Source organism: Nannobrachium achirus (genome assembly GCF_963921795.1).
Source record: "Nannobrachium achirus genome assembly, chromosome: 15".
NCBI lineage: Eukaryota > Metazoa > Chordata > Actinopteri > Myctophiformes > Myctophidae > Nannobrachium > Nannobrachium achirus.
Window position 1 is genome coordinate 23,846,405 of NC_137822.1, and position 26,796 is coordinate 23,873,200.

General features: G+C 45.3%; 3 protein-coding genes across 3 annotated transcripts in view; all 3 read left to right on the forward strand.

The window, feature by feature from the left end:
• LOC308299706 (chondroitin sulfate proteoglycan 4-like) overlaps nt 1-4,512 on the forward strand; it is a gene marked incomplete at both ends in the record, with an annotated part of 62,556 nt that extends 58,044 nt beyond the window's left edge. The window contains 4 exons of the mRNA XM_080743496.1: nt 320-375; nt 1,406-1,960; nt 4,046-4,153; nt 4,457-4,512. Coding sequence (XP_080599622.1) covers nt 320-375; nt 1,406-1,960; nt 4,046-4,153; nt 4,457-4,512 — 775 coding nt within the window. The remainder of the gene's footprint in view (nt 1-319; nt 376-1,405; nt 1,961-4,045; nt 4,154-4,456) is intronic.
• Nucleotides 4,513-10,429: 5,917 nt separating this feature from the next.
• LOC308299707 (uncharacterized protein) lies at nt 10,430-12,985 on the forward strand (the record flags this gene model as incomplete). Its single annotated transcript, XM_080743497.1, has 1 exon — nt 10,430-12,985. The coding sequence occupies one exon, from the start codon at nt 10,430-10,432 to the stop codon at nt 12,983-12,985; it is 2,556 nt and encodes an 851-aa protein (XP_080599623.1).
• Nucleotides 12,986-14,326: 1,341 nt separating this feature from the next.
• Nucleotides 14,327-17,362, forward strand: LOC308299708 (5'-3' exoribonuclease 2-like; the record flags this gene model as incomplete). The annotated part of the gene is made up of 1 exon (XM_080743498.1): nt 14,327-17,362. The coding sequence occupies one exon, from the start codon at nt 14,327-14,329 to the stop codon at nt 17,360-17,362; it is 3,036 nt and encodes a 1,011-aa protein (XP_080599624.1).
• Nucleotides 17,363-26,796: the final 9,434 nt, after the last annotated feature.

Consider the following 26,796-nt stretch of genomic DNA (forward strand, 5'->3'; position numbering starts at 1 on the left):
ACTTAAACCCTCTATAATTGTTAAATGGTACTTTTAATATACAGACTTTTTTCACTCTCTATCAAATGTCTTTGCCCAAAAATAGGCGATCTGCAAGCTCACAACGCGTCGCGTTGCGACCCGTTGTGAGCTTGTAGATCTGCTATTTTTTGGCACAATATGTTCCGCCCCAGGATAATGGATTTTGATTATCGCAGTAATATCGTAAATCACGATTTCTTTTGTCACAATAATCGTGATGTGAAATGTTCATATGGTCCCATCCCCAGCGAGGACGAGGAGGCTCCACGACGATGGGCTCACAGAAGGCCCACAACAGAACGCTGAGCAAGTTGAAGTCTAACAACCGCTGGGCGAACAGCAGCAGTGGAGGAGGTAGGCTCCTGGCACAATGAATACACCAGGGGTTTTAAAAGTGGGTGACGGGGCACCCTGGGGTGCCGTGACATCAGTCCAGGGGTGCCGCGAGATCATTTGATAAAATTTGGAATGTATTTGGACACTAGAAAAAATATTTAGTATCATTTTAAACTTGAAGTACAAAGTTATTTTCAGTCAGTTCTAACCAAAATGGCTATTATCTCAACGTTTTCCTCGCAACATAATCACTAAAATATCGTCACTGACGGGCAGAAACCTCATATCTCCAAGTTTCAAATGTGTACGTCTTTTTGTAAAGCAAAGCCCTGCATCATCATACAAGACCGTCGCACAAAACTAGTGAAAACAGCCGATCTACAAGCACACAACGCCTCGCGTATCGGCTGTTTTCACTAGTTTTGTACATTTTATAGATGATAAATACAAAACGAAAGGTTTTGGACATACAAGGTTTCCGCCGACATCGACGATAAGCTATAAATATAAGGTGTTGGGAGTGAAAATTTTAGTGTAGGGGTGCCTCGGATTAAAAAGATATTTATGGGTGCCTTGAGACAAAAAGGTTTGGGAACCCCTGGAATACACAATCGCTTATTTTCAATTACACACCCCATGAAGTCTTGAATTCATGGAGATATTTCTTTTTTCCACATAAAAAAGCCAATACTTCGGGTCATCGGGCAATAGGAGCTGCGATGGAGACTCCTTGAGAATCTTACGCTTTCTCAGTTTTATTGGGTTATGGCAAACTTTTGCTTTTATAAGGTTGAACATTTAAAGAAACATTATAGCTGATTTTTGAAAAGCTTTGAAAGTCCACATTGTATTAAGTATGGCCTCTTTTGGCCATAGTACAGTATTTATTTTGATTTGGCACTGGTCATTGTCTGTCATTTCTGTCAGTTAAGATATTTGTGATATGTGCCCTGTTCCATGTATAACTTATGTTTACAAAGCCTAAAAGAGAGCATAACATAAATTAATCACAATTATTTGTATTTGTATTAATCGCCGACTAAAACAGCCCTAGGAGGAGGAAGAGCGAGGGGTGGAGGAGGTGGAAACAAAGCAGGACAGAAGATGGACCCGCTTCCCCGCGCTCCTCCCGTCCTGTCGGAGGACCCTCCAGAGGAGCCACCCGTTTACCTCGAGGTCCCCCGTCCCGCCTCGGACCCTCTCCTCATCATCCTGCCCTTCCTGGCCTGCCTGCTTCTCATCGTCATCCTCGTGGTTCTGATCCTGGTGTTCCGCCATCGCAGGGAGAAACGGGCCCGGCTGCGTCTGATCCGGGAGCTCGCAGCGGCGCCTTTGCCCTACGAGGGCAGCCCTTACCTGAGCAGACCTGAGGGCAGCCCTTACCTGGGCAGGCCTGAGGGCAGCCCTTACCTGAGCAGACCTGAGGGCAGCCCTTACCTGGGCAGGCCTGAGCGCAGCGTGGCTATGCCCTCCGTGGTCGTCACCCCTCTTGGCCCCGGCAGCTGCCCGAGCTCGCCCATGGTTCCCCTGGGGCACAGGGGGAATGTGTCTCCTGCCATGCCCATGTCCGTGTGGAGACCTGTGGAGGCTGATGGCGTCGCCGGTATATTATGTGGTACTGTTGGAACCGGTTGTAATGATGATGATAGATCTATTGCAGGCGATGGTAACGCTTGTACAACAGTTAGTCCAGGATCCAAAGGTTGTCAGCGGCCTACTACACCAACTCTTAGTGACAACCAGTACTGGGTTTGAAGAACTGCAAAGAACCTGTCAGGTTTGTCTTGGTTGTGAAAAGGTTGTAAATGGGCTGGCATAAAGATAGTTGTTGAATGTACAGTCTATAATGGTCATCTTAAGTCACACCTCACATGTACTTTAAAACAAATATGTTCTTGTCTACCCTTTTCTCACAAATATGGTTCCAACATCTACTGTACCTTTTTGTCCAAAACGGATACACAACAGCACCCAGAAAACCCTATACACAATGTTGCACCTTTTGATGGTGTCTATTTAATTATATTTGATGTATATTACACACTGTGTTGTCTCATATGGCTTTAACCTTGCTTCTTTCTCTTTTATATAACGTTATGATTCTTTTCTTAAAACTGCAAAACATGGAGCTTGTACAAAAGAAATGTTCTACCTACTCTTTTACACCTGTAAACTTGTGATATGTGACAATAAAGTTGAGTTGAGTTGAAAGTTACAGATTTTGTCCAAACATCACGGTACACGTTATCTCTAATGTCATGTGACCAAGATGGACAGAGTTTTTAATAGGCCTTTTCCATCCTCATTGGCTAAGGACTACACTTTTAGAGACGAATTTATTTCGGTTTGGCTCTGTCCAAAGTACAATATGATGCCATTCAGAGATTCGGGGGGGTGGGTACCATCATTAATTCGGCTGTTTGGTGCTGCTGAGATTTTGCGACTCCCCGAACCGAACCAAAGTATGCATCAGCCTTTAGTTGGCTTCCAAAGTTGTGGTCGATATTGAACAAAATGCATCAAATCATGAATACAGCGTCCGATTGCCGTGACACTTTGCATGCACATTGACACTAGGCCAAGGAAGGAATGCCACCGTACATTTTTTAAATCAGCCTAATGGTGGCACTATATTCACGTCTGTACAGAGTAACACTGCAACATAACTACCATAAATATTGTGGATGTACAATTCTATTTAATCATTTTGGGGATATTGATGTTGACATTTGCCCATTTGTAGATTTGGTCAAAAGAAATGGGTTGAATAGAACTGTTGGGACCATCGCTCCATTGTTCACAATGGTTTGTAATGCAGGCTGCCATCCCAGGAAGTCATGTGATCCAAGATGGCCGCGGTGTGAATATGGTCTTCTATGGACAGCTCCAAAGTAAGCTGAAAACAACACGCACATCTGCTTTCCCTTTTCTGTGGTGCAGGGAAGCCCTAAGGGGGTAATTAATTATAGCCTGCACACATTGGATCACCTCTCAAATCAGGATCTTGCAATACAAACTGTGAATCAACTTGGAAGTCTTAAATGTTACCAAGAAGTTGTTCAGAGACCACTGCATGTCAGGAATCAATCTTTATCTTTTATTTAGGAAATTCATCACACATGGAGAGACCTTTGGCGTCAGCCAAAAGACCCATAACAGGTTTTACACAGTATTTTACTATGTTATGACCCCTCAGTGTCACACAAGAAGCTGGTCAGTCCTTTCATGGCTTTGTTATACTAGCTGACAAATATGTACAGAAAGACAGTTGAAAATAGGTGACGTGAAAGCTCACTGCAAGACTTATCTGACAAAGAATTGACAGGTGTACATTAAAGTAGCCCTATGTATTTTTAACTATTATGCCCCACAACATTACCAGTAAGGCTCCCTAATCGGGAGATAAGCAATGTAAAAATCGGCTTGATGGTGTCGCCAAATGGGGCTTTCTCAGACATTGCTGTGGTGGCGCCAAATGTTCAGGCAAGTTCAAAAGCAGTTAGGCTGGGCATTTGATCAGATGTGTGTGGTACTTTGAGAGCATGTGTGCTATATAGTTAGATTCTTCTGTTGCTGAACTTAGAAGAGGCTGAGAAGATGTACCACCATGCAGCCACCTTATAGTCTGTAGTCTTTTCCTCTGTTTTGTGTGATTATGCTCAATTTGTGTTGGCATATCACACAAAAGGGGGATCATGGTGTCCGGTTGCTCAGTCGGTAGAGCTCTCGCCTTGGACCAGAAGGTATGAGTACCAGGCTTGGGTGCAGCAAGTCAGGAAAGTACTGGGAGCTGATGGTAGGTCTGGCGCTCCACCTCAGTAATCCATCTCCCAGGGGTCTAGCGCATTGTAACGGGGACAGACTCCTGCGTTTTACCGGCTGATACCAACCTACTTTACATTGTGATTCAGACAAGCTAGAACCGGCCCAGGGGATATGCATACTTTAAAGTCAGACTTATCTATGAAAATCCTGGTGTTTTTTGTCACTCAGCAGTTCTCTAAAAGCATCTAATGGAAATGTATCCCCAAAAGTGGCCTTCATTGCCCCCTCTCTGTGAAAGCCGGTGTGAGAGTGACACGCTGTGTTTTGTCATCAGGTACAGGACGTAAGCAGAACACCACACAGACCTACACTCTGATTCTGAACTTGTAGAATATCATCTCAATGAACCGCACAGAGTTTTCCTTCTATAAGCCCATGTAAAAACATTATATGGCAGATTTTCAACACACGCTGTTGTTATTTTTTATTAATTAAGTTTATCTTAACACAATTATCTTTATTCTACCACTGCCTATGTAATAGTGGCCCGACTCACATTAACAGCCAGTGTTAAAACTGGTACCTTTGTCAACACCTTATTACTGAGATTTGCTAATAAATAATTATGATTACACCCCTTGGTTGAAGTGTATTGTTTAAGTATTACCATTAGCGTACCCATATAATATATAAGACTTCCGACAACGCCACCTCTATTAAAGAGGAAAGAAGGTTCGTTAAATACGTAACCTTTAAGGACACACAGGTTCGTCATACGGGATACCAGAGCAATATAATATTTCAGGAGAGAGTGACCAGGACACCAATTTAGAAAAGTATAACAAAGCTTTATTTCTAAATTACAGGGGCTTCTATCACGCCATAAAATACAATGCAAGATAAAATAAAAGAACCCTATGCTCCTACGGCGCCACTACACTAAAACCTAAAAAAAAAGACACTACCAACAATAAAACCAAACAAACCCGGGTAAACTTCCCCCCTTATCAGATCCACCGCACAATTCAAGTGCGGGTGCAATATTTGCCGTTTAGCAGTTAAGGCTGGTTATATAATAATAATAATATTGCACTTAATGCGATTCAGTAGGGACGTGTGGTAGATATCTACGTTATACACAGGAATAGGTGAAGGCAGGTATAATAATAATAGTAATAACAATGATAATAGAAATCAAAGTGAGTGCAAGGTGTGGAGGGACACAGCAACTCTTCGGTAACGTCTACTTCATAGGCCCACGCATCTGCGAACAAGGAAAATAGGCCAGTATCCTCGTATACTTCAATTCATTGGCACAACTTCAGGTCAGTGGCTCGAATAGACAATGGTGCTCAGATGGGATACTCACAACCAGGCAGCCAAGTGGCTGCCAGTGCGGGTAATACGCACGACACCACTGTCACCACTCCGACCCCTCTCGTCAGCTCAGATAGAGCGGCTCGTCTCGGCTCGTCTGGATCCGGGTAGATGGTCCGCGGGAACACTGCTGGTTCTGCTGGGCCACCGTGTTGCTGGATCACTGCGTCGCACTGTGGAGCTCACTCATTGCCGTCATCAAGGTTTCTTAGTTAAGGTTTACTGCTCATGCTTCCCTGGTAACAGTCAGTCATCAGTCTCTCATATCGCCGGTTCCTCCTCCCGTTCACCTGCCTCTGCCTTCACACACACGTCCGTCTCCTTCCTCGTTCAGAGACAGAATGACTCTGGCTCTCATTTTAAAGGCCGCCTCTCACTCTGCCAGCCGCCCACATTGGCTGAGCTACTGGGCCTAGTTACCCTATCCGCTCTCAGTTCAGGACACACATGCACAGGAGGAGGAGTTGGTTCAGGGGGGAAACAGCATTAACAACATATCACAACAGTCCAACAATGTATTCAAAAGTAGAAAGACAGAAAGAATACATGGAAATAGTTAGTAATAAAGAAAAACTAAAAAATAAGAATACCGCTTCCTTTCACCCCCTTACACTCTCCCCCTCTTAATCGTTGCCAGTCCCTGCAACTATCCTACAGGAAAGAGAAAAAACCAACACGGCTCATGCATTAACTCAGTGCGCACTGCTGGTCGCTGGGAGCTACACATACCTTTAAACATTACTGTGCACTATTCGATCCCGCCAAGAAGTCAACTTCCTACCTGCTCTCCGCTCGTACATACGCTTGCGCTGTCTGGGGTCTAAAGTCTTGATCACCTTGGCCTTCTCCATATAGCGCATGCAACACTCCACCATGTGCTTCAAGTCCTCGTCTTCCTTCCTCAAGATCTCCTGGAGCGCATCAATCTTCTTTGCCATATCGCCGTCCACTTTGGGTTCCAGGTCGTCAATTACCTCCCTCTTCTTCTGCATGTCGAAGTGGGCCTCATGGAGCTTCTCCAAACCCTCCTCTGGCCTCCTCTTCAATAGGGATGAATCCTCCGTCTGGCGGCCCGGCTCCTGCAGAGCCCGCTGGGGCTCCTCCACTTTGGCTCTCCTCTCTCGCCCGGACCTCTCAATCTGAGACTCCTTGTCGGCACCCTCCCGCTGCAGGGCAGACAACTCCTCAGACATGTGGCGGATTTGGGCATTACACTGCTCACGCACACTCTCCACCTCTTTCCTGGTGTGTACAGCAGCATCCTGGATCAGCTGCTTAATGGTCTCCTTGGCCTTCTCCAACTCATCACACCTCTGCTTCTCCCTCAGAAGGGCCTGCTCCTTCTGTAACGTAGCCTCTTCGGTGAGCTGAGCACCGTCACAGACTTTAGCCAGGGCCTCGTAGCGCTCCTCCTCAAGGGCGGCGCACCTCCCCTGGAGCTCACACACATTTCCCACCCACACTGCCTGCTCTCTGTGCACTGCCTCTGTCTCCTGAGACGCTGCTTTTAACCTAGCTTCTAACTGACTCAAGGCTGACTGAAACTGTTGTAGTCTCCAGTCCGAGGCCTCCTTCAGATCCTGAGCCTCCGCTGCGTCTTCCTCCCATCCCTGCATCTGATCCTGTACGGTCTGTAGCCGCTCGGTCATCTCCTCCACTTTAGCTGTGGCGGTCTTCAGCTCCTTCTTGGCCTGCCTGAGCTGGCCACGTAGCTCCTCCATCTCCGTGCTCTGCTCCGTCACCATCTTGAGGAACTGCTGGTTGTTTCCACATAACCTCGCTAAATGGCCTGGCTGCTTACATTGTCGACATATCGGCCTACCTCTCTCATCCCACTCATTTCTCTGGGACGGCTCATACCGGCGTCTAGGCGGCGGTTGAGGGCGCACAGCAGGAGTGGCGGGTTGTAGGAGTGGTCGGATCTCATTCATGAACTCCTTCGTGAACTGGTGCATCTGCATCTTAAGAGCCTCCATTATTTCTCGCTTCAGTTCGTCTCTCCAAGCAGAGGTCTGTGGTGGCACAGGGACAGTTACAGGGTTAACATTATGACAGGCAATTTCAGCAGCTGGTCTACCTCCATGTTCCGTGTCCAAAAGCAAAGCCTCTTCTCGTAGTGCAGCGAAATCTTCGTCTGGATGGCGTCGAGCATATATTCGCAGGGCCTGGCCAAGTGGGCCCTCAGCTAACCCTATAAGAAACTGGTCTCGTAACATGGCCTCGGTGGGGGCTGTAGTGGCATCGTATCGTCGTAACCCACAAAACAGTTCTCTAAGCCTTAAAATAAATGCATTAACGCTCTCCCCAGGGCGCTGTGTACAACTATAAAACTGTGAGCGTACCTTTGAGACAGGAATTTTTTCTTTATACACGCCGTCTAGATATGTAAAGATTTGTACTACTGTGTCTCGATCCCCCTCATCCAACACATTAACCTGTCGCCTAGCCTCGTCCGTTAGAGTTTGTCGCAAAATAGCTACTTTCTTAGCCTCGTTAACATTTTGTGTGCTCAATAGCCCCTTAATCTGTTCTTTCCACTCTCTGTATTTAGTTTCGCCTTCTGTACCTCTAAACGTTGGCAGCCATGGGGCGCCTGGATATACCGGCATCATCATCATTATAAATCACAAGTTCAGGTCACACAATTGTTCAGTCTCTCCTTTATATTGCTCTGTACCCGACCCTGCCGACCCACGTCAAATGTAATAGTGGCCCGACTCACATTAACAGCCAGTGTTAAAACTGGTACCTTTGTCAACACCTTATTACTGAGATTTGCTAATAAATAATTATGATTACACCCCTTGGTTGAAGTGTATTGTTTAAGTATTACCATTAGCGTACCCATATAATATATAAGACTTCCGACAACGCCACCTCTATTAAAGAGGAAAGAAGGTTCGTTAAATACGTAACCTTTAAGGACACACAGGTTCGTCATACGGGATACCAGAGCAATATAATATTTCAGGAGAGAGTGACCAGGACACCAATTTAGAAAAGTATAACAAAGCTTTATTTCTAAATTACAGGGGCTTCTATCACGCCATAAAATACAATGCAAGATAAAATAAAAGAACCCTATGCTCCTACGGCGCCACTACACTAAAACCTAAAAAAAAAGACACTACCAACAATAAAACCAAACAAACCCGGGTAAACTTCCCCCCTTATCAGATCCACCGCACAATTCAAGTGCGGGTGCAATATTTGCCGTTTAGCAGTTAAGGCTGGTTATATAATAATAATAATATTGCACTTAATGCGATTCAGTAGGGACGTGTGGTAGATATCTACGTTATACACAGGAATAGGTGAAGGCAGGTATAATAATAATAGTAATAACAATGATAATAGAAATCAAAGTGAGTGCAAGGTGTGGAGGGACACAGCAACTCTTCGGTAACGTCTACTTCATAGGCCCACGCATCTGCGAACAAGGAAAATAGGCCAGTATCCTCGTATACTTCAATTCATTGGCACAACTTCAGGTCAGTGGCTCGAATAGACAATGGTGCTCAGATGGGATACTCACAACCAGGCAGCCAAGTGGCTGCCAGTGCGGGTAATACGCACGACACCACTGTCACCACTCCGACCCCTCTCGTCAGCTCAGATAGAGCGGCTCGTCTCGGCTCGTCTGGATCCGGGTAGATGGTCCGCGGGAACACTGCTGGTTCTGCTGGGCCACCGTGTTGCTGGATCACTGCGTCGCACTGTGGAGCTCACTCATTGCCGTCATCAAGGTTTCTTAGTTAAGGTTTACTGCTCATGCTTCCCTGGTAACAGTCAGTCATCAGTCTCTCATATCGCCGGTTCCTCCTCCCGTTCACCTGCCTCTGCCTTCACACACACGTCCGTCTCCTTCCTCGTTCAGAGACAGAATGACTCTGGCTCTCATTTTAAAGGCCGCCTCTCACTCTGCCAGCCGCCCACATTGGCTGAGCTACTGGGCCTAGTTACCCTATCCGCTCTCAGTTCAGGACACACATGCACAGGAGGAGGAGTTGGTTCAGGGGGGAAACAGCATTAACAACATATCACAACAGTCCAACAATGTATTCAAAAGTAGAAAGACAGAAAGAATACATGGAAATAGTTAGTAATAAAGAAAAACTAAAAAATAAGAATACCGCTTCCTTTCACCCCCTTACACCTACATCGTAAAATGATATCAAAACTAGGTTACAATATTTACATTGCAATTCATTCATAACTTACTTAGACATTCTAATGACAACATAGCCCACAAAAAAGTAGGCTAATTACAGGTAGTCTAATGTTGCATTTAGCCAGTGATACATGTGTGACGAGTGGTTATAATAATAATATTTTTTATAATTTTTTATTTTTAATAGTAATGGGTTTATTTATTGGTGGGGGGGTCGGTATGTTGATATCAAGGATGTGGTATATTAGAATCCTAGCATTCTTAAATGAGGGTAGAGATTTGGCAAGTTTGAGATCCCATTTAGGAACATTTTGGGGTAGGGGAAAATTGTTAGCATGTAATTTTATTGATCAGAGATTTGTTTTCCTGAGAATTAAACCACACTTTGGATGTGTGGAGTCTGTCTTTAAATACAAACAAACACTGTTCAAATGACTGACCTCTTTAGTACTGCACTGTAATAACAAATTGTGGCAGGAGCTTCCAATTGCTGAATGAATCGGCATTGTTAGTATATATAGCAATAGTGTATTTTGTCTGTGATGTTGTAAGGGTGTTGTGTGTGAAATTGTAAGGGTCATTCTCCAACATTTTGGCATCGATAGGGCAATCTTCTATGTTATATAAGGTGGTGAAGATGCCTTAAGGTGTTGACTTTGTCCAAGAAAAACCATAGAGACAGAGAGAGAGGGAAAGGGGAAAGAGGCCTCTAGTAAACTAGCTTAATGTTAGTCATTGTAAGCACTTAGGGCACACAGGATGAGTGGAGCTGGAGAGCAGACCGACATGCTGTCCGTGGGAGATGTGGTGGAGAGATGGGAAGTGGTGAAGAAGATAGGTGGAGGTGGGTTTGGAGAGATATACGAGGTTTTAGACCAGCTGAGCCAAGCCCGTGTAGCCTTAAAGGTAGAGTCTGCCCAGCAACAAAAGATACAGGTCCTGAAGACGGAGGTAGCTGTTTTAAAGAAACTCCAGGGTAGAGACCATGTGTGCAGTTTTGTGCACTGTGGACAAAATGAACGCTTCAACTACGTTATCATGGAACTGCAGGGGAGGAATCTAGCAGATTTACGAAAAACCACAAGTCATGGCACCTTTTCCGTCTCCACCACACTGAGACTTGGTAGACAGATTCTAGCGGCCATTGAAATCATCCATTCTGTGGGCTTTCTGCATCGTGACATCAAACCCTCGAACTTTGCCATGGGGCGACTAGCCAGCACATGCAGATGCTGCTATATGCTTGATTTTGGCCTGGCCCGTCAGTTCACCAACTCCTGCCAGGATGTCCGCCCACCACGTACTGCGCCTGGATTCAGTGGCACCGTGAGGTATGCTTCTGTCAACGCACATAAGAATAAAGAAATGGGTCGCCATGATGACCTTTGGTCTCTCTTCTACATGCTGGTTGAGTTCATGGTTGGAAAGCTGCCCTGGACACAGGTTAAAGACAAAGAAGAGGTAGGAAACCTCAAAGAGACAAATAACAATCAACTTATGCTTAAACACCTTCCTTCCGAGTTCAGCATCTTCTTGGAACACATCTTAACTTTGGACTACTTCACTAAACCTAACTATCAACTCCTGACAGCAGTGTTTGAGAACGCTATGAAGAGCCACAACGTGTTGGAGAATGACCTGTATGACTGGGAGGAGAAATGTGGCACAGAAGTTCTGACTACGACTGACTTGGCGACCACTGCTCAGCAGCAAACCCACCTAAGCCCAGCATACAAGCTACAGCAGGAGAACACAGAGGACGTCCTGCAAGAAGAGTGTCTCGGTGGAGCCGACAATCATCCTCTCATCCCCACACCTGTGTCACAGATGTGTAGCATAGGAGATCTGCATACCATGTCTGCCATAGTGACCACGGCTCAGCAGCTCACCCACCCCATGCAAGCCTACATGGCCGATGCCTCGGCACTGCCGGATGAGCTACAGCAGGAAAGCACAGATGTCTTCCTGCAAGGAGAGCACCTCAGCGACGCCAACATGCTGGAGAATCAATTGTACGACATCGGAAAATGTGGCACAGAAGATCTTATGACTATGACTGCTTCAGAGACCATTACTCAGCAGCTCACCCACCTCACGCCAGCTGACAATGCCTCTGCGTTGCCAAATGAGCTAAAGCAGGAAAATACAGAGGTCATCTTGCAGGAAGACCGCCTCTGCAACGCCAACGTGTTGGAGAATGACCTGTACGACTGGGAGAAATGTGGCACAGAAGATCTGCTGACTATGACTGCTTCGGCGACCACTTCGCAACAGCTCAAGCCAGCCGACAATGCCTCTGTGCTGTCGAATGAGCTACAGAAGGAAAACACAGAGGTAAATTTGCTGGAAGACCACCTCTGCAACCGTAACGTGTTGGAGAATGACCCGTGCGACCGGAAGAATTGTGGCACAGAAGATCTGCTGACTATGACTGCTTCAGCAACCACTTCTCAGAATCTCATGCCAGCCGACATAGGCATGGCCAATGCCTTGGTGCTGCCAGATGAGCAACAGCAGGAAAACGTAGAGGTCTTCTTGCAAGAAGAGCGGCTCTGTGATGCCATCATGTTGGAGAATGACCCAAATGACTGGGATAAATGTGGCACAGAGGATCTGCTCACTTTGACTACCTCAGTGACCATTTCTGAGCAGGTCACTCCAGCTCACATAGGCATGGACAATGCCTTGGTACTGCCAGACAAGCTACAGCAGAACACAGAGGACATCCTGCAAGAAGAGCCCCTTAGTGACACTGACAACTGTCCACCGATTTCCACACCAACGACGCTGGAGGCTAATGTACGGGAGGAGGCGGACTGCAACCGCGAACAGAACTGTCCAGTCCCACAAGAAGAGTGCTCGGGAGGCGCAGGGGTAAAGTACCCACCCAACCCTGCGGAGGCTAGGGGTTTGACTCCACCGTGGTGCATCCGGCTTGACCAAACGTCTATGCAAACAGAGTTGTCTGTCCAGCAGCCCAAACAAGTCCTAAAGACAGAGGTAGCTGTACTAAAGAAACTCCAGGGTATAAAGAAACTCCAGGGCAAAGACAACTGTCCTCACATGATGGACTGTAACCACAAACAGAACCGTCCAGTCATCATGAAGGCCATGTTCTTGAACCAGGCTGCACCCTTGCTGCGCAGGATGAGACACACTCAGAGATTGGCATTTGAGAAGATACTGTCGCCGGAAGCTAAGCCCACCATTGAGCGCTTCCTGGATGCCTACAATAAGCAGTATCCTGTCCTCTCCCAGGTGATGAAGAATTCAGGGGGAGAAAGTATTCAAGGGCGCTTGGTGGTGCATGGGTAAAGTACCTGGTCTTAAACCAGACAACATTTTCCACCCCCTTCTTTGGCTCCCGGTTGCTGCCCACACAAGTACAAAGCACTGATGTTGGCCTACATGGCAACCAAAGTAGCTTCAATGCCTGATGCAACCCTACAACCCCTCCCGCTAACTTAAATCAGCCACTTCACTCTCCCTGTAGGCTGTACCTCTTGACACCTTTTTCTTTCGATTGATGCTACTGATAGACCAAGATATGGCTACAATGCAGAGCAGACATCTTTGAGCGATGTTCCTGGCACAAAACGCTCAAAGGTTGTTGTCCGGGCTCAGAAGTGTGGCCTACATCTTGGAACAAAGCGCTCAAAGTTATTAATAAGAATTGAATATCTACAAATTGACTTATAACTAAAGTATTTTTAAAGTAATTGTTGCGTAATAACTACAATATTTATCTCTGGAATGACATTGAAAACTCAAGTGAATGTACCTCAAAATGTTATTTACCAGTAAGTACAACATTACACTCTTGTCTTTCTCAGAGAACCATGGATGCAGGGCCATGGTAAACTTCCTCTAAGAACCTGAGGAGTTAGGACTTCCAAAAATGGAATTGGAATGTAAAGGTGAATTGAATAATGTATAAGTGTGTGGAAGTATAGAGGTATATTAAGGTTTAGGTGGTTACTGAATTGAAACCTTTATTGCAATCGTTTGATTTTAATTGATTGATTGAATACTTTATTAGCAGTTCACAAAGGAAAAGCACATGACAGTACAGTTCAGATACAATGTCTACTAATTAAACAGAAAAACCTCTATGGCTTGTTTATTATAGATTTGGGGTAATTTGTACTCAGTGGAGGCAGAGACATCCTACAGGTCGGCACTGACATTCCTGCAATGAGGGGGCATTTAGAGTGAGACCCTTCTTGTCTGGTTGGCCAAAATGTCAGGTGAAGCTTACCAATCCTCAAGCTTAATCGGACGTATGCCCGTTTATTCCCAATCAGTAGCCAATCAGATTGGCTATGGGCATAGACTCCCCCTCTCGTGGCCCTTATATAGGCCTCGATATTATGACGTCACCCTTTGCTCCTCCCTGATTGGCCCGTGATTGGCTATGTGCATGAACACAGACACCACAAACACAGACACACAGACATAGATTTGGCTAATTTATAGATAGATAGATAGATAGATAGATAGATAGATAATGTGCGTATAGGAATGGTTTGTGTTGTGAGTGATGTCAGACCAGAGCTCTGGTCAGCCTATATAAGGTGTGAAGATGACTCAATGTATGCATTTTAAACATTCCGAATTTTTGGGGTCTTACAGTTTTTAGCTGGTCATTTGTTGAAGATGGGAGTTCCAGCATTTTTCCGTTGGCTGAGTAAAAAACATGCATCCATCATTGTTAAATGTGTCGAGGAAAGGTCCAAGGAGTACAATGGAGTGAGTATTCCCATTGACACTAGCAGGATGAATCCCAACGAAGTGGAGTTTGACAACTTGTACTTGGACATGAATGGAATCATCCACCCATGCACACATCCTGAAGACCAACCTGCACCTAAAAATCAAGACGAGATGATGGTTGCCATCTTTGAGCACATTGATCGCCTGTTCAATATTGTCCGACCTAGGAGGCTCCTCTACATGGCCATTGATGGAGTGGCTCCCCGTGCCAAGATGAACCAACAACGCTCCAGAAGATTCCGTGCTTCTAAAGAAGGGACAGGGCTAGTGGAGGAGAAACGACGTGTGCGAGAGGAGATCATGCAGAGAGGAGGATACCTCCCACCAGAGGAGATAAAGGAGAGTTTTGACAGCAATTGTATCACTCCAGGAACAGAGTTTATGGATAACCTTGCTCGCTGTCTTCGTTACTACATCGCAGACAGACTGAGCAATGACCCAGGGTGGCAGAACATCACAGTGGTCTTGTCTGATGCCAGTGTCCCTGGAGAGGGAGAACACAAGATTATGGACTACATCAGGAGACAGAGAGCTCAGCCCAACCACGACCCCAACACACATCACTGCCTGTGTGGAGCTGATGCTGATTTGATCATGCTGGGCCTGGCTACTCATGAGCCAAACTTCACCATAATCAGAGAGGAGTTTAAGCCCAACAAACCTCAGCGCTGTGCACTGTGCGCTCAGACGGGACATGAGATCAAAGACTGCCAGGGTATGGCCATGGAGAACCAGGGATTGCATGACATGTTTCCAGACACCATGGGAGCATCTGAACAGGAGTTTATCTTCATCAAGCTCAGTGTTTTGCGTGAGTATCTGGAGAAGGAACTGACCATGGACAGTTTGCCATTCATCTTTGACTTTGAGAGAGGTGTTGATGACTGGGTGTTCCTGTGCTTCTTCGTTGGAAATGACTTCCTGCCTCATTTACCATCCTTAGAGATCAGGGAGGGTGCAATAGACAGGCTGGTGCACATTTATAAAGATGTCGTACACAGAACTGGAGGCTACCTAACGCACAATGGCTTTGTCAACTTGGAGAGAGTTGAACTCATCATGCAGGCAGTCGGTGTAGCTGAAGACAACATCTTCAGGAAACGCAAACAGGATGAGAGAAGGATGAAAGAGAAGAAGAGAATGCAGGAACAGCAGGGGGCTCTTGAGACCCTCGGAGGAAGGGACAGACATCAGGTCATGCAGAACGATGGACATCAGGCCTATGGCACAAGCATGCAGATAGCCGAGCAGCACAACAGGGATACAGCTGACAGTGATCCTGAACCCGAAGACAACGTCAGGTTATGGGAGGAAGGCTGGAAGCAGAGGTATTATAAGACCAAGTTTGGTGTGGACGCGGCTGACTATGACTTCAAGCGTAAGGTGGTTCAGTCGTACGTGGAGGGACTCTGCTGGGTGCTGCAGTACTACTACCAGGGGTGTCCCTCCTGGACATGGTATTTCCCTTTCCACTATGCTCCATTCGCCTCAGACTTCAATGACATTAAAGGATTGTTCCCCAAGTTTGCGGAAGAAACTAAGCCATTCAAACCCCTGGAGCAGTTGATGGGAGTGTTTCCCGCAGACAGCGGTAACTTTCTGCCTCCAACGTGGAGGAAGCTCATGACCAGCCCAGACTCCTCCATCATTGACTTCTACCCCGAGGACTTTGCCATCGATCTGAATGGCAAGAAATATGCTTGGCAGGGCGTGGCGTTGTTGCCCTTTGTGGACGAAGGCAGGCTGAGGGCAGCCTTGGCGGACGTTTACCCAGATCTGACCCCTGAGGAGATGAGGAGGAACAGTCTGGGCAGTGATGTGCTGTTTGTGGGGAAGTCCCACCCACTCTGTGGCATCATCCAGGAACTCTACCGCACAGAATCTCTCCAGGGAATCGATATTTCGCCTAAGCTGTGCCATGGAATCCAAGTCACATTAAGCCGCGATGAAGACCCCATTCTACCCGATACGACAGTACAGTCTCCTATTCCCACGCTGCGTGACATCACACAGAACAGTGCCATTGGTGTGAAGATCAGTAACCCCCAGTTTGTAGACGATTATGTGTTCAAGGCTGTCATTCTCCCTGGAACCACAATGCCTGATAAGGTGTTGAAACCAGGCGACTGGGAGAGAGAGAACCACAGCCAATGGAGGCCTCACCTCGGCTTTAATCCCAACAGAAATCATCATGGCCACCTCGACCGATCCGGCTACAGGCCTCAGGGTCACACTTATAACAGACCGCCACACAGAGGAGGGCAGTACGGCAATGCCCCGCGCCACAGCAACTACCACCAAGGAAGCTACCGACCCTCTCACAGTGACAGTCATCATCCCCGCCCACTTGTCCCACATTGCAGGCAGCAGAGCTTGCTGGCACCTCCTCCACTCTACAGCCAGCCCTCATTCCAAAGGCAGCAGTACGGAGGTCACGGGGCCTGGGACCCCCGCGCCATGCAGTCCCAGACTGGAGTCTACTACAACCAGAACATGTCCCGAGGAGGACACGGTGGGACGGGCAACTACTACCAGCGCTACGACCACGAACACTATCGCCACGACCACCAACAGCGTAGAGACGACAGGCATCATCATCACCACAGTCCCCTCGAACAATCCAGTGTCCGGCCTGTTGGTCATGGCCATGACATTGCACCGCACGGAGGAGGGCAGTACAGCAATGTCCCGCCCCCAAGCAACTATCACCAAGAGCCCTACCGGTCTTCACACAGCGGCGGTCACCGGCAGCGTTACGATCACCAGCGTTACGATCCCCAGCACCACCACCACCTGCGGAGAGACCACCATCCCTATCAGCCCCGCAGGAGCCATCACCGTGGGAATGATCGCCGTGATGACAAAACCCCGCAGCAACAGGATTATGGTAGTTCCAATTATACACCCTCCACCACATAGAGAGCAGTGGTTCTAAATATTTTTAATTCCAAGGACCCCCAGTTTGATATACATTAGGCCAAAGACCCCCATTTGATGCCACGTTTTATCTCTGGGACCCCAATGTACACTTTAAAAAACATTATTTAACATTGAAATTAACCTCTCTTACAGTGTACGTTGATAAGGATCCATTTGGGCCCCGGGTGGTCCCCATACCAACAGTTGAGAAACAGATTGAAAAGATAACAACTCAAACTAAAACTATACAAATAGACTTGTGTGGCCAGGATTTCTTTGAGACTTTCGAGTCCTTTTTGTGTGGCTCTGAAAGAGGAAAGATCTCTACAAGTCTGTCTGTTTGTCTGGGGATAATCTGTGAACCCGCTGTACCGACTAGCACCAAAGTTCTGGTGCAAACTTGCCAGTAGGCCAAGGAAGTATCATTACACTTTTTTTCCCATGTTTTATATTTCTTGAAATATCAGATTTTCCATCCAGCCATCCATCTTCAACTGCTTATCCGGAGTCGCGTCCCGGGGGTCAGCGGTTTCAGCAGAGAGCTCCAGACTTCACTTTCCTAAACAACTCTACTCTACCCATTTCCTCCTGGGGGATCCCAAGGCGTTCCCAGGATCTGGCCCTTGGTCTGCCATGGGGTCTCCTCCCAGTGGGACCTCCCCAGGGAGACGCTCAGGAGGGATCCGTACTTGATGCCCGAAACACCTAAGCTGCCCCCTTTCCAAGTGGAGCAACGGCTTTGCTCCCGAGTCTCTATCCCGAGTCTCACCCTATCTCTAAGGGAGATGCCAGCCACCTGTCTGAGAGCTTGTTTCAGCCGCTTGTATCTGCAACCTTATACTTACGGTCATGACCCACAATTAATGACCAATAGGTGAGAGTAGGCACGAAGATTGCTTGGTATAGCGAGACCTTTGCCTTATGACTCGGCTCTCAAACTTAAAAAATCACACCCAATGTGAAGTGAGCGGTGGTCGTGCTTGCATAACGTCTTCAGATTAGGATTTGAGTCTAGGATGTACAGGGTATGCTACACACACACGTTTTGCTATGGCAAAACGCTGAGGAAAAAGGCTACAGACATACGACATATGACATCACTAGACAAACATGATGCTACGTACACACATTTTACTATGGCAAAACGCTGAGGAAAAAGGCTACAGACACGCACACAGCCACGTATAGGAGCGGTTTACCACCGCTCAAAAATACTAAATACTTTATAAATAACTCACTTCATAGAGTGATACAGTGGAGGTCTGAGATCCACACGGGATCCATGTCATCATTAGACACTGTCTCGTCTCCAGATAGTTATTGCCAGACCCATGAAATGGGTAGGCCTACATAAGCAAATGTCGGTCTGTCCGGGTTTTCTATATAAAGGGTATATATGATGATGTCATCATCACCTGAATGATGATGACAGACAGGGGGTCTGGCACAACCAGGTTGACCTGGTCTAGTTTCTAAAACTAGTGTAGTACCTGGAATATGACATCAGTCATCTCCATGTTCAGGCAAGAGCCAAGGACACATACATATACATACATCTTTGAGTACATATAATAAGACAGGATCCAATAATGACATGGCTTCCATATCATATGGACCATATGTATATCTGACATTATATTGTTAATGAGATCTCCTTATTACTCGCGCCAGCAGAGCTCACCTCGACAGAGTGCCAACTTGCCCACCCAGTGGCACCCACATACATACAGACAGCGCCGAAACAGCACCGACTTGGCACCTCGACAAAGTGCAGTCTAGTTCTTATATTCCATGGTTTCCCATCCCTATTCTGTAACCTGAGTTATTCATTGGACTATATGGATTATTGGCATAGCATATTGGCGCTTTAGTAACTTAGAACAGACTTTGATAGTTGTTTGTACAGTTAATAAATGCAGTCATGATTTCAAGTATTATATTGAATACATTTCAACTGAACATTTTAGTTTGTCATTCCCTGTTGAGCTGATTTGGCCATTCAGCCCATGGAAATACAAAGAAATGTTTGCTTGTGAATCATGATGGGGAAGTGAAATACATTTACATAAGAGCAAGTGCAATGTTAAGTGTTCACTGTTTTATGTTAAGAGTGCAGAATAGACAAGTGCAATACATTGAAATTGCCTTGTGGGTGGGCGGACAGCGGTCATCGCGTCGCAAACTGGATACGTGCCGTCACAAGTGACTGACAATTTGATTAATTTGCCCATTCAACCCATCTCATTAGGAGCAATTGGAGAAGTGCCATTTATCAAATGAACCAAGAATTCAAAAATCACAGATCTGCACAAACTCACAATGCATTGTGAGCTTTTAGATCTGTTAGGGGGGGAAGTGTCCTGCTCAGTGCTCAGGGACACTTTGACACACCGAGCCATTGTGCAAATGACAATGGGTATAGCCTATCATCATATATAGAGCTATGTATGTGGAGCTGTGAGTCCCAACCAGTGCCGGTTCTAGGACTAAAATAATCTGCAGCACCAGATCGAATTTTTCTTTTTGGAGGCATGTTGACTTGCTCATGAATCAAGTACAGGCAGCCAGGCTTAGAGTGAAGTTGGGGAGGAAGGCCGGGGGAGGGCATATTAAAACAATAACGCTAGTTTTTGTTTCATGACATAATGTACAGTAATAATGTGTTTTAAAGAAAATAATATTCTTCCTGTGATGTGGCCCCCTTACTGGTTGTGGCCCTAAGCGACCGCTTATATTGCTTATGCCAGGAACCGGCCCTGCTCCCAACCTGTCCATGGGTTTAATAGAAAGTTTCCTTCTTGAATTATGAAGATTGTATTATGATGTCACTCCTGACTTGTAAACCTGTAAACCTTTTGAGTGATGTTTTCCGGGTTGTATCTTTTGGATAATATAACGTCCAATCAGAGGTCATATAAAAAAAAGGAACAAATGATATATTGTGATGTCAAGCGAAGCATGACCAATCGTGTCTGATTGGACATATTATATTGTCCCAGATATTATCCAGCCTTACAACCCGTCAGAAAGTTTACAAAACACAGGTTCACTTTGCTGGCAAAAGATTCTCGGACCAAATACAATAGTGTGTTGCCTATAGCAACCACATTAACTACAGCCTTTCTCATACAAGTTAAGCACGCTTAAATAGAAGCATCGATATGGGGAGAAAGGGTCTTGAGGTACACGTGGTAATCGTATCAATGACGTCACAATAATATCTACATCTGGGCATGGTTTCAGCCTGATCAGACCCCCATTGACTTAAATTATTTGAAATGAATTAATTATTATATTTATAGTGGAGGCACTAAGTTAGCCTACTGGATAGTCAAGAGAAAGTTGTCCCTGATCAGTCTGGCAGTTTGTGAGATTAGCTCAGGACAGACTAGACAGACTAGCCTCTTTCAGAGCCATACAGCAGGCTAATAATAATGAGGGCAATACCCTTTATTACTTTCTTTTTTTCTTTAAAGCAATTTCACTACAGCCAGAGGCTATTAATTAAGCAAATATAGTTGAATCACACCCCCTGCTGGAGAATAGTAAGAGGTGCCATAATAATTATGGCCATGAAATTGTCATGAAGTCATAGTCATTAATTTTAATGGGGATGTGGTTATATCCCTGCTCCTGGTCAGAAACAAATATACATGAATTTACTTTGATGGGGGCTTTGTCAGAGTAACCGTTGTACCCGCACCATCTATCTGTGTTCCAATCCTTTTATGCCCAGTGCCCATAGATCTCTCTGTCTACATGTGTCCCTTGAATGCCCATACATGGAGATCCCTGATGGCATCAGTAGTACTATATGCCCATAGGCATGCCCTATATGGGCATACCTGTTGGATTGGCGATTCTACTCAACGGTGGGCACTGCACCGGACTCTCTTCAAGAGTCCTTACCGATTCACTCACCGAGTTTGAAGTCGGTTGGTCCCACAATATAGCCTACTGTGCACATGACCATATATAGCCTAGTAAAGTGACTCCTCCCATCTTCTGACTCCTTGAATTCGAACAAGGCAGGAGGAGCCTGGTTTACGAGGCTAGACCATTATAGGCTAGTATGAGCATATCAGTCAGATCTGTGGCTCTGGACAACCGGAGCTCCATATATGTCTATATATGGGCATATTGGGTTTGTTTATGGTTGTGTCTGAGTCAGAGTGGTTGTGGTCCGCCCGCCCTTCCATTAGCCAATTTTAATATAGCCTAGGATTTATCAAAAGTTGACTAAAGAATATAGATATACTCTGCCTGTATACCTGTTTTATTTTTTTGTATTATTTTTTTGCTTAATGCTGTATACTACTACAGTGGTTCCAAAACTTTTCAGCGTGTGTCCCAAAAGAGAAATTAGACGTTTGCCTAGGACCCAAACTAGTGAAAACAGCAGATCTACAAGCTCACTAAACATTTGTTTTCTAATTTATGACATTTCTTAGATTATTCTTTGATCTTTTATGAAATTACAGGAAGAAAATCACAGAATTTTGTTTTTAATTAATGAAAAATGTTAATCTATCTATAAATGCGAGAAGTCTCTGTCTGTCTGTCTGTCTGTCTGTCTGTCTGTGTGTCTGTGTGTCTGTAATCCGCGTATCTCGAGAACCGTTCGTCCCACCGGCTTCAGATTCGGCACGCGCGTTCCCCGCCGCGGCACGGAGTGCAGTGCCGGGTCTCGACCCGACCCGACGCGCGGTTTTCCCGAACCGGCGCGAAACGTTCGGAATCTCCTTATGCGGGGTTGATTGTTGACATCAGGCTGTTCCGGAGGAAATCGGCGAAAGCTCTGACTCATTGTGACATCACTTCATAAAAGGCTCTGACATCACGTACGCCACATGAGTCAACAAAAAATCTCTGTGAGTGTGTATGTATGTATGTAATCCGCGTATCTCGAGAACCGTTCGTCCCACGGGCACGCGCGTTCTCCATATATGGGCATAAAATGAATGCCCCCATATATGGGCATAAAATGGATTGCAGACAGACAGATACAGATATCTCCATATATGGACATAAATGGACAGAGGCAAACAGATGGTCAAAGATCTCCATATATGGGCATAAAATGGACGCAGACAGACAGATACAGATATCTCCATATATGGGCATAAATGGACACAGGCAAACAGATGTTCAAAACGGGTCCTATGACAACAGGTATAATGAGGTTTGCATTAAAGGGGGAACCGGCACTGTGTCTGCAACACAGTTGGAGGCACAGACAGATACTCCATATATGGGCATAAAATGGACGCAGATAGACAGATATCTCCATATATGGGCATAAAATGGACCCAGAACTATAACTGCAGTGATCTCCATATATGGACATAAAATGGACGCCGACAGACAGACAGACAGATACAGATATCTCCATATATGGGCATAAATGGACACAGGCAGACAGATGGTCAAAACGGGTCCTATGAAAACAGGTATAATGGGGTTTGCATTAAAGGGCGGGGCATTCATTCCCTATTTACATTGTTCCGAGTTGGCCAGGTCGCCGACTAGACGCTGGGCCGCCCGGGCACGGAGTGCAGTGCCGGGTCTCGACCCGACCCGACGCGCGGTTTTCCCGAACCGGCGCGAAACGTTCGGAATCTCCTTATGCAGGGTTGATTGTTGACATCAGGCTGTTCCGGAGGAAATCGGCGAAAGCTCTGACTCATTGTGACATCACTTCATAAAAGGCTCTGACATCACGTACGCCACATGAGTCAACAAAAAATCTCTGTGAGTGTGTATGTATGTATGTAATCCGCGTATCTCGAGAACCGTTCGTCCCACGGGCACGCGCGTTCTCCATATATGGGCATAAAATGAATGCTCCCATATATGGGCATAAAATGGATTGCAGACAGACAGATACAGATATCTCCATATATGGACATATAATGGACAGAGGCAAACAGATGGTCAAAGATCTCCATATATGGGCATAAAATGGACGCAGACAGACAGATACAGATATCTCCATATATGGGCATAAATGGACACAAGCAAACAGATGTTCAAAACGGGTCCTATGACAACAGGTATAATGAGGTTTGCATTAAAGGGGGAACCGGCACTGTGTCTGCAACACAGTTGGAGGCACAGACAGATACTCCATATATGGGCATAAAATGGACGCAGATAGACAGATATCTCCATATATGGGCATAAAATGGACCCAGAACTATAACTGCAGTGATCTCCATATATGGACATAAAATGGACGCCGACAGACAGACAGACAGATACAGATATCTCCATATATGGGCATAAATGGACACAGGCAGACAGATGGTCAAAACGGGTCCTATGAAAACAGGTATAATGGGGTTTGCATTAAAGGGCGGGGCATTCATTCCCTATTTACATTGTTCCGAGTTGGCCAGGTCGCCGACTAGACGCTGGGCCGCCCGAACTTCTAGTAATAATAATTAAAAACAAATTGTAGGAAACAAAAAGTAAAGGGACCCAATAAAAATGTGTCTGCGACCCACGAATGTGTCCCGACTCAGTGTTTGGGAACCTGTGGTATACAACACCTGGATGTCCCAAAGAGGATCAAAAGAGGGTTCTCCCTCTCTGTATCTATGTATTCTACAATCATGAATGTTCACAAACGTCTTGCAATCAGCCTGTAGTATAAAATATCACCAGTTGTACTGATTTATCAAAACAAAAAAGAGAAAATAATGACTTGAGAAAAATGAGAAGACAGGAACAAGAGGCAGGTTTAAATAATGAATGTCACACACACACACACACACACACACACACACACACACACACACACACACACACACACACACACACACACACACACACACAGTAATATGAGCTGCCGTCTGAAGACTGGAGTCAGATAACAGGGAATGTCTGTCTCTCACTAGGCTGCCCATCTTCTGCACAGCACAACAGCACATTCCTGGCAATCTAACACTAGACTATAGAGCATGAAAATGGGTACATCATGTACCCAACTACCCATCATGTTAATTAACTCTAGGAGTGTAAACGTGTAGGCTACTGTATGTTTACACTCAAAGAGTAATTGACACATTGCAGGATTTGATTGTGTTAAGGTCAGTTACAGTAGATATGTCATATGACTCATCATATGACATAATTATATACTGTAACTGACAGCAGGTACATGTTGCGTCATCTTAACTGTTTAAAAGCCCTCCTATCCTAATTTAAAAGTGAATTAGGATATCCTTTTGGTCTAAACGAGAGTGAGATGTTCAACAAATGTTCCACGTGATCTTTTCACCACAAAAATGGTTGTTTTTCAACATAATGGTAAACCTTTCATAAATGATACAAACGAATGAAATTCAGGGTTGTGTTTTGGCAGTTTACTAAATGTTCCCAAGATTAAAGCTCTCTGTCCATTTTAAAGAGACCCAAAAGAACAGGATATTGGAAATACCCCTAACATTATGGAGCGTCTTGTGGGCGTTGGTTTGGTTTGAGTGCGTGGCGAGTGATAAGCTTTAATGTGGGGAGGAAAATGTTTATTTTCCCTCATTGTATTTTTACATTGTGCCCTCGAGCACACTGCTGGAGTTGAATCTGTGGCTATGCAGGGCAGCTCGCTGTGAATGTATGTACAGTATATAGACTAGCATGTGTGTTGAACAGAACACATGAACATGAGTCCATTATTACAACATAATAGTGAAATGAAAGGTTATAACTGAGCAAAATCAACGTACTCAAACATCCTTGTGAAGATATACGATTGAAGTACATTCTAAGATTGCAATTTTAACCTATACACAATGATATTTTCACAAAGTGTTTTGTTCAAAATGTGGCACAATTCCACAGTGATGGTGAGTCACAGTGATGTGGCACAGAGTGACTCATATATGGGCATAAAAGGGATTCTAGGAAATACCCAAGTGGAACAGGAAGTGATTCAGGAAGTGACAGTATGATTCAGGGTTTGATTAAATCACTTCCGTTAGGGAAGGACAAGCTACAACATTTCTCATGGTATACTGCGACCTTCGGTCGCAATTATATTTAACCACTTGAGCCGTCATTACCTAATGAACTTGACCTTTTACTCTGTACTTAGTCTGCTCTTTCTCCCATCTACACCAAACCTCTTTGCCGAAAATAGCCGATGTAGATCTGCTATTTTTGGCCAAAGTTCTCAGAATATGGACACTAGGGTTCAAGTGGTTAATATAAAAAAGGAGACAAAGATTTGGAGGACGACCCCCTGAAGTAACTCTGAGGCTGTTGAAGACCCTTGCTTTACATGGTTGGCACAGCATGGTTCGAAAAGACGCAATATTGTGGTACAGTATGTGTCTGGGCCTCCGGAAGAGAGTTGGGTTATTATTGGATGTTGGCTTATTGAATGTTGCATTTATACCCCAGCCTTGTAGTATGTGTTTTTTAGCTGATCTGATTACAATGTGATCTCCTATTGCTCATGCAAAGCTTTCTACCTCCCTGGACTACTGGTAGTATAGACAGAGGAGCAGTCATAAAGTCTCATGTTTATTGCAGGGGTTGACTGACATCAGACAACAGTCTCCGAGGAATACCCTTGCCTATATCCTGTCCGCTTGGGCATCAAAACATTCCAAAGCCCGTTGGACTCCACTTTTGGGACTTCTATTACATATTTATGAAATGATGAAAACGTACAGACACAGTTGCGTTGCTTGCTATACAGCAGTGGTTCTCACCTACATTCTTCAGGATATACTCAGTAGTACAATAGTACACTGATAACTGAGACCAAAGGCACAGGCTGGGTCTCTGTTAAGAAAACTATACTGCCCTACAAAGGCAGAGTGCAGTAACTACGTTTTCGAATTTCACCAAAAAATGGGTTTAAAACTGTTACAGCTGATCAGCCAAATGAGATAAAGATATAAAAGTGATATTACACTGATTGTACATCTGTTCTTGAGGTAATTGTTCATCCCCCAATATCATGAATGCTAATTTGACCGCTGGGCGACACAAATAAGTCGGTGTGTCCCAAAACGTAGTTACTGCACTCTGCCTTTGTAGGGCAGTATAGTAGTCTGGAAATCCAGGACTAGAGTTAACAACCACAAAAATACAATAACATGACCTCATGACCATGACTCATTTGGGTGCAAAGACTTTCTTAAAGAGACACATCTTTCAGACTCAGAGAATGTGCTGTAAATGTTAAATTAACACATTACAGATTTTACTGTGTGAAAGAATCCTTGGCTGAGTCCTTAAGCTAATTTATTATCTCTTGCTCAATCCTTTCAACCAGTGTCTCTTTCTTGCAATATTTTTTGATGAGTGAAACAGTTGAAAATACATAATTTTGGTCTGCTGGTAGTTCTTAGAGGGTTGTGCAACAAATGGCCCTTTTCATGGATTAAGAGGGTTTTTATACCAGGACGCGTTTACACCTCGTT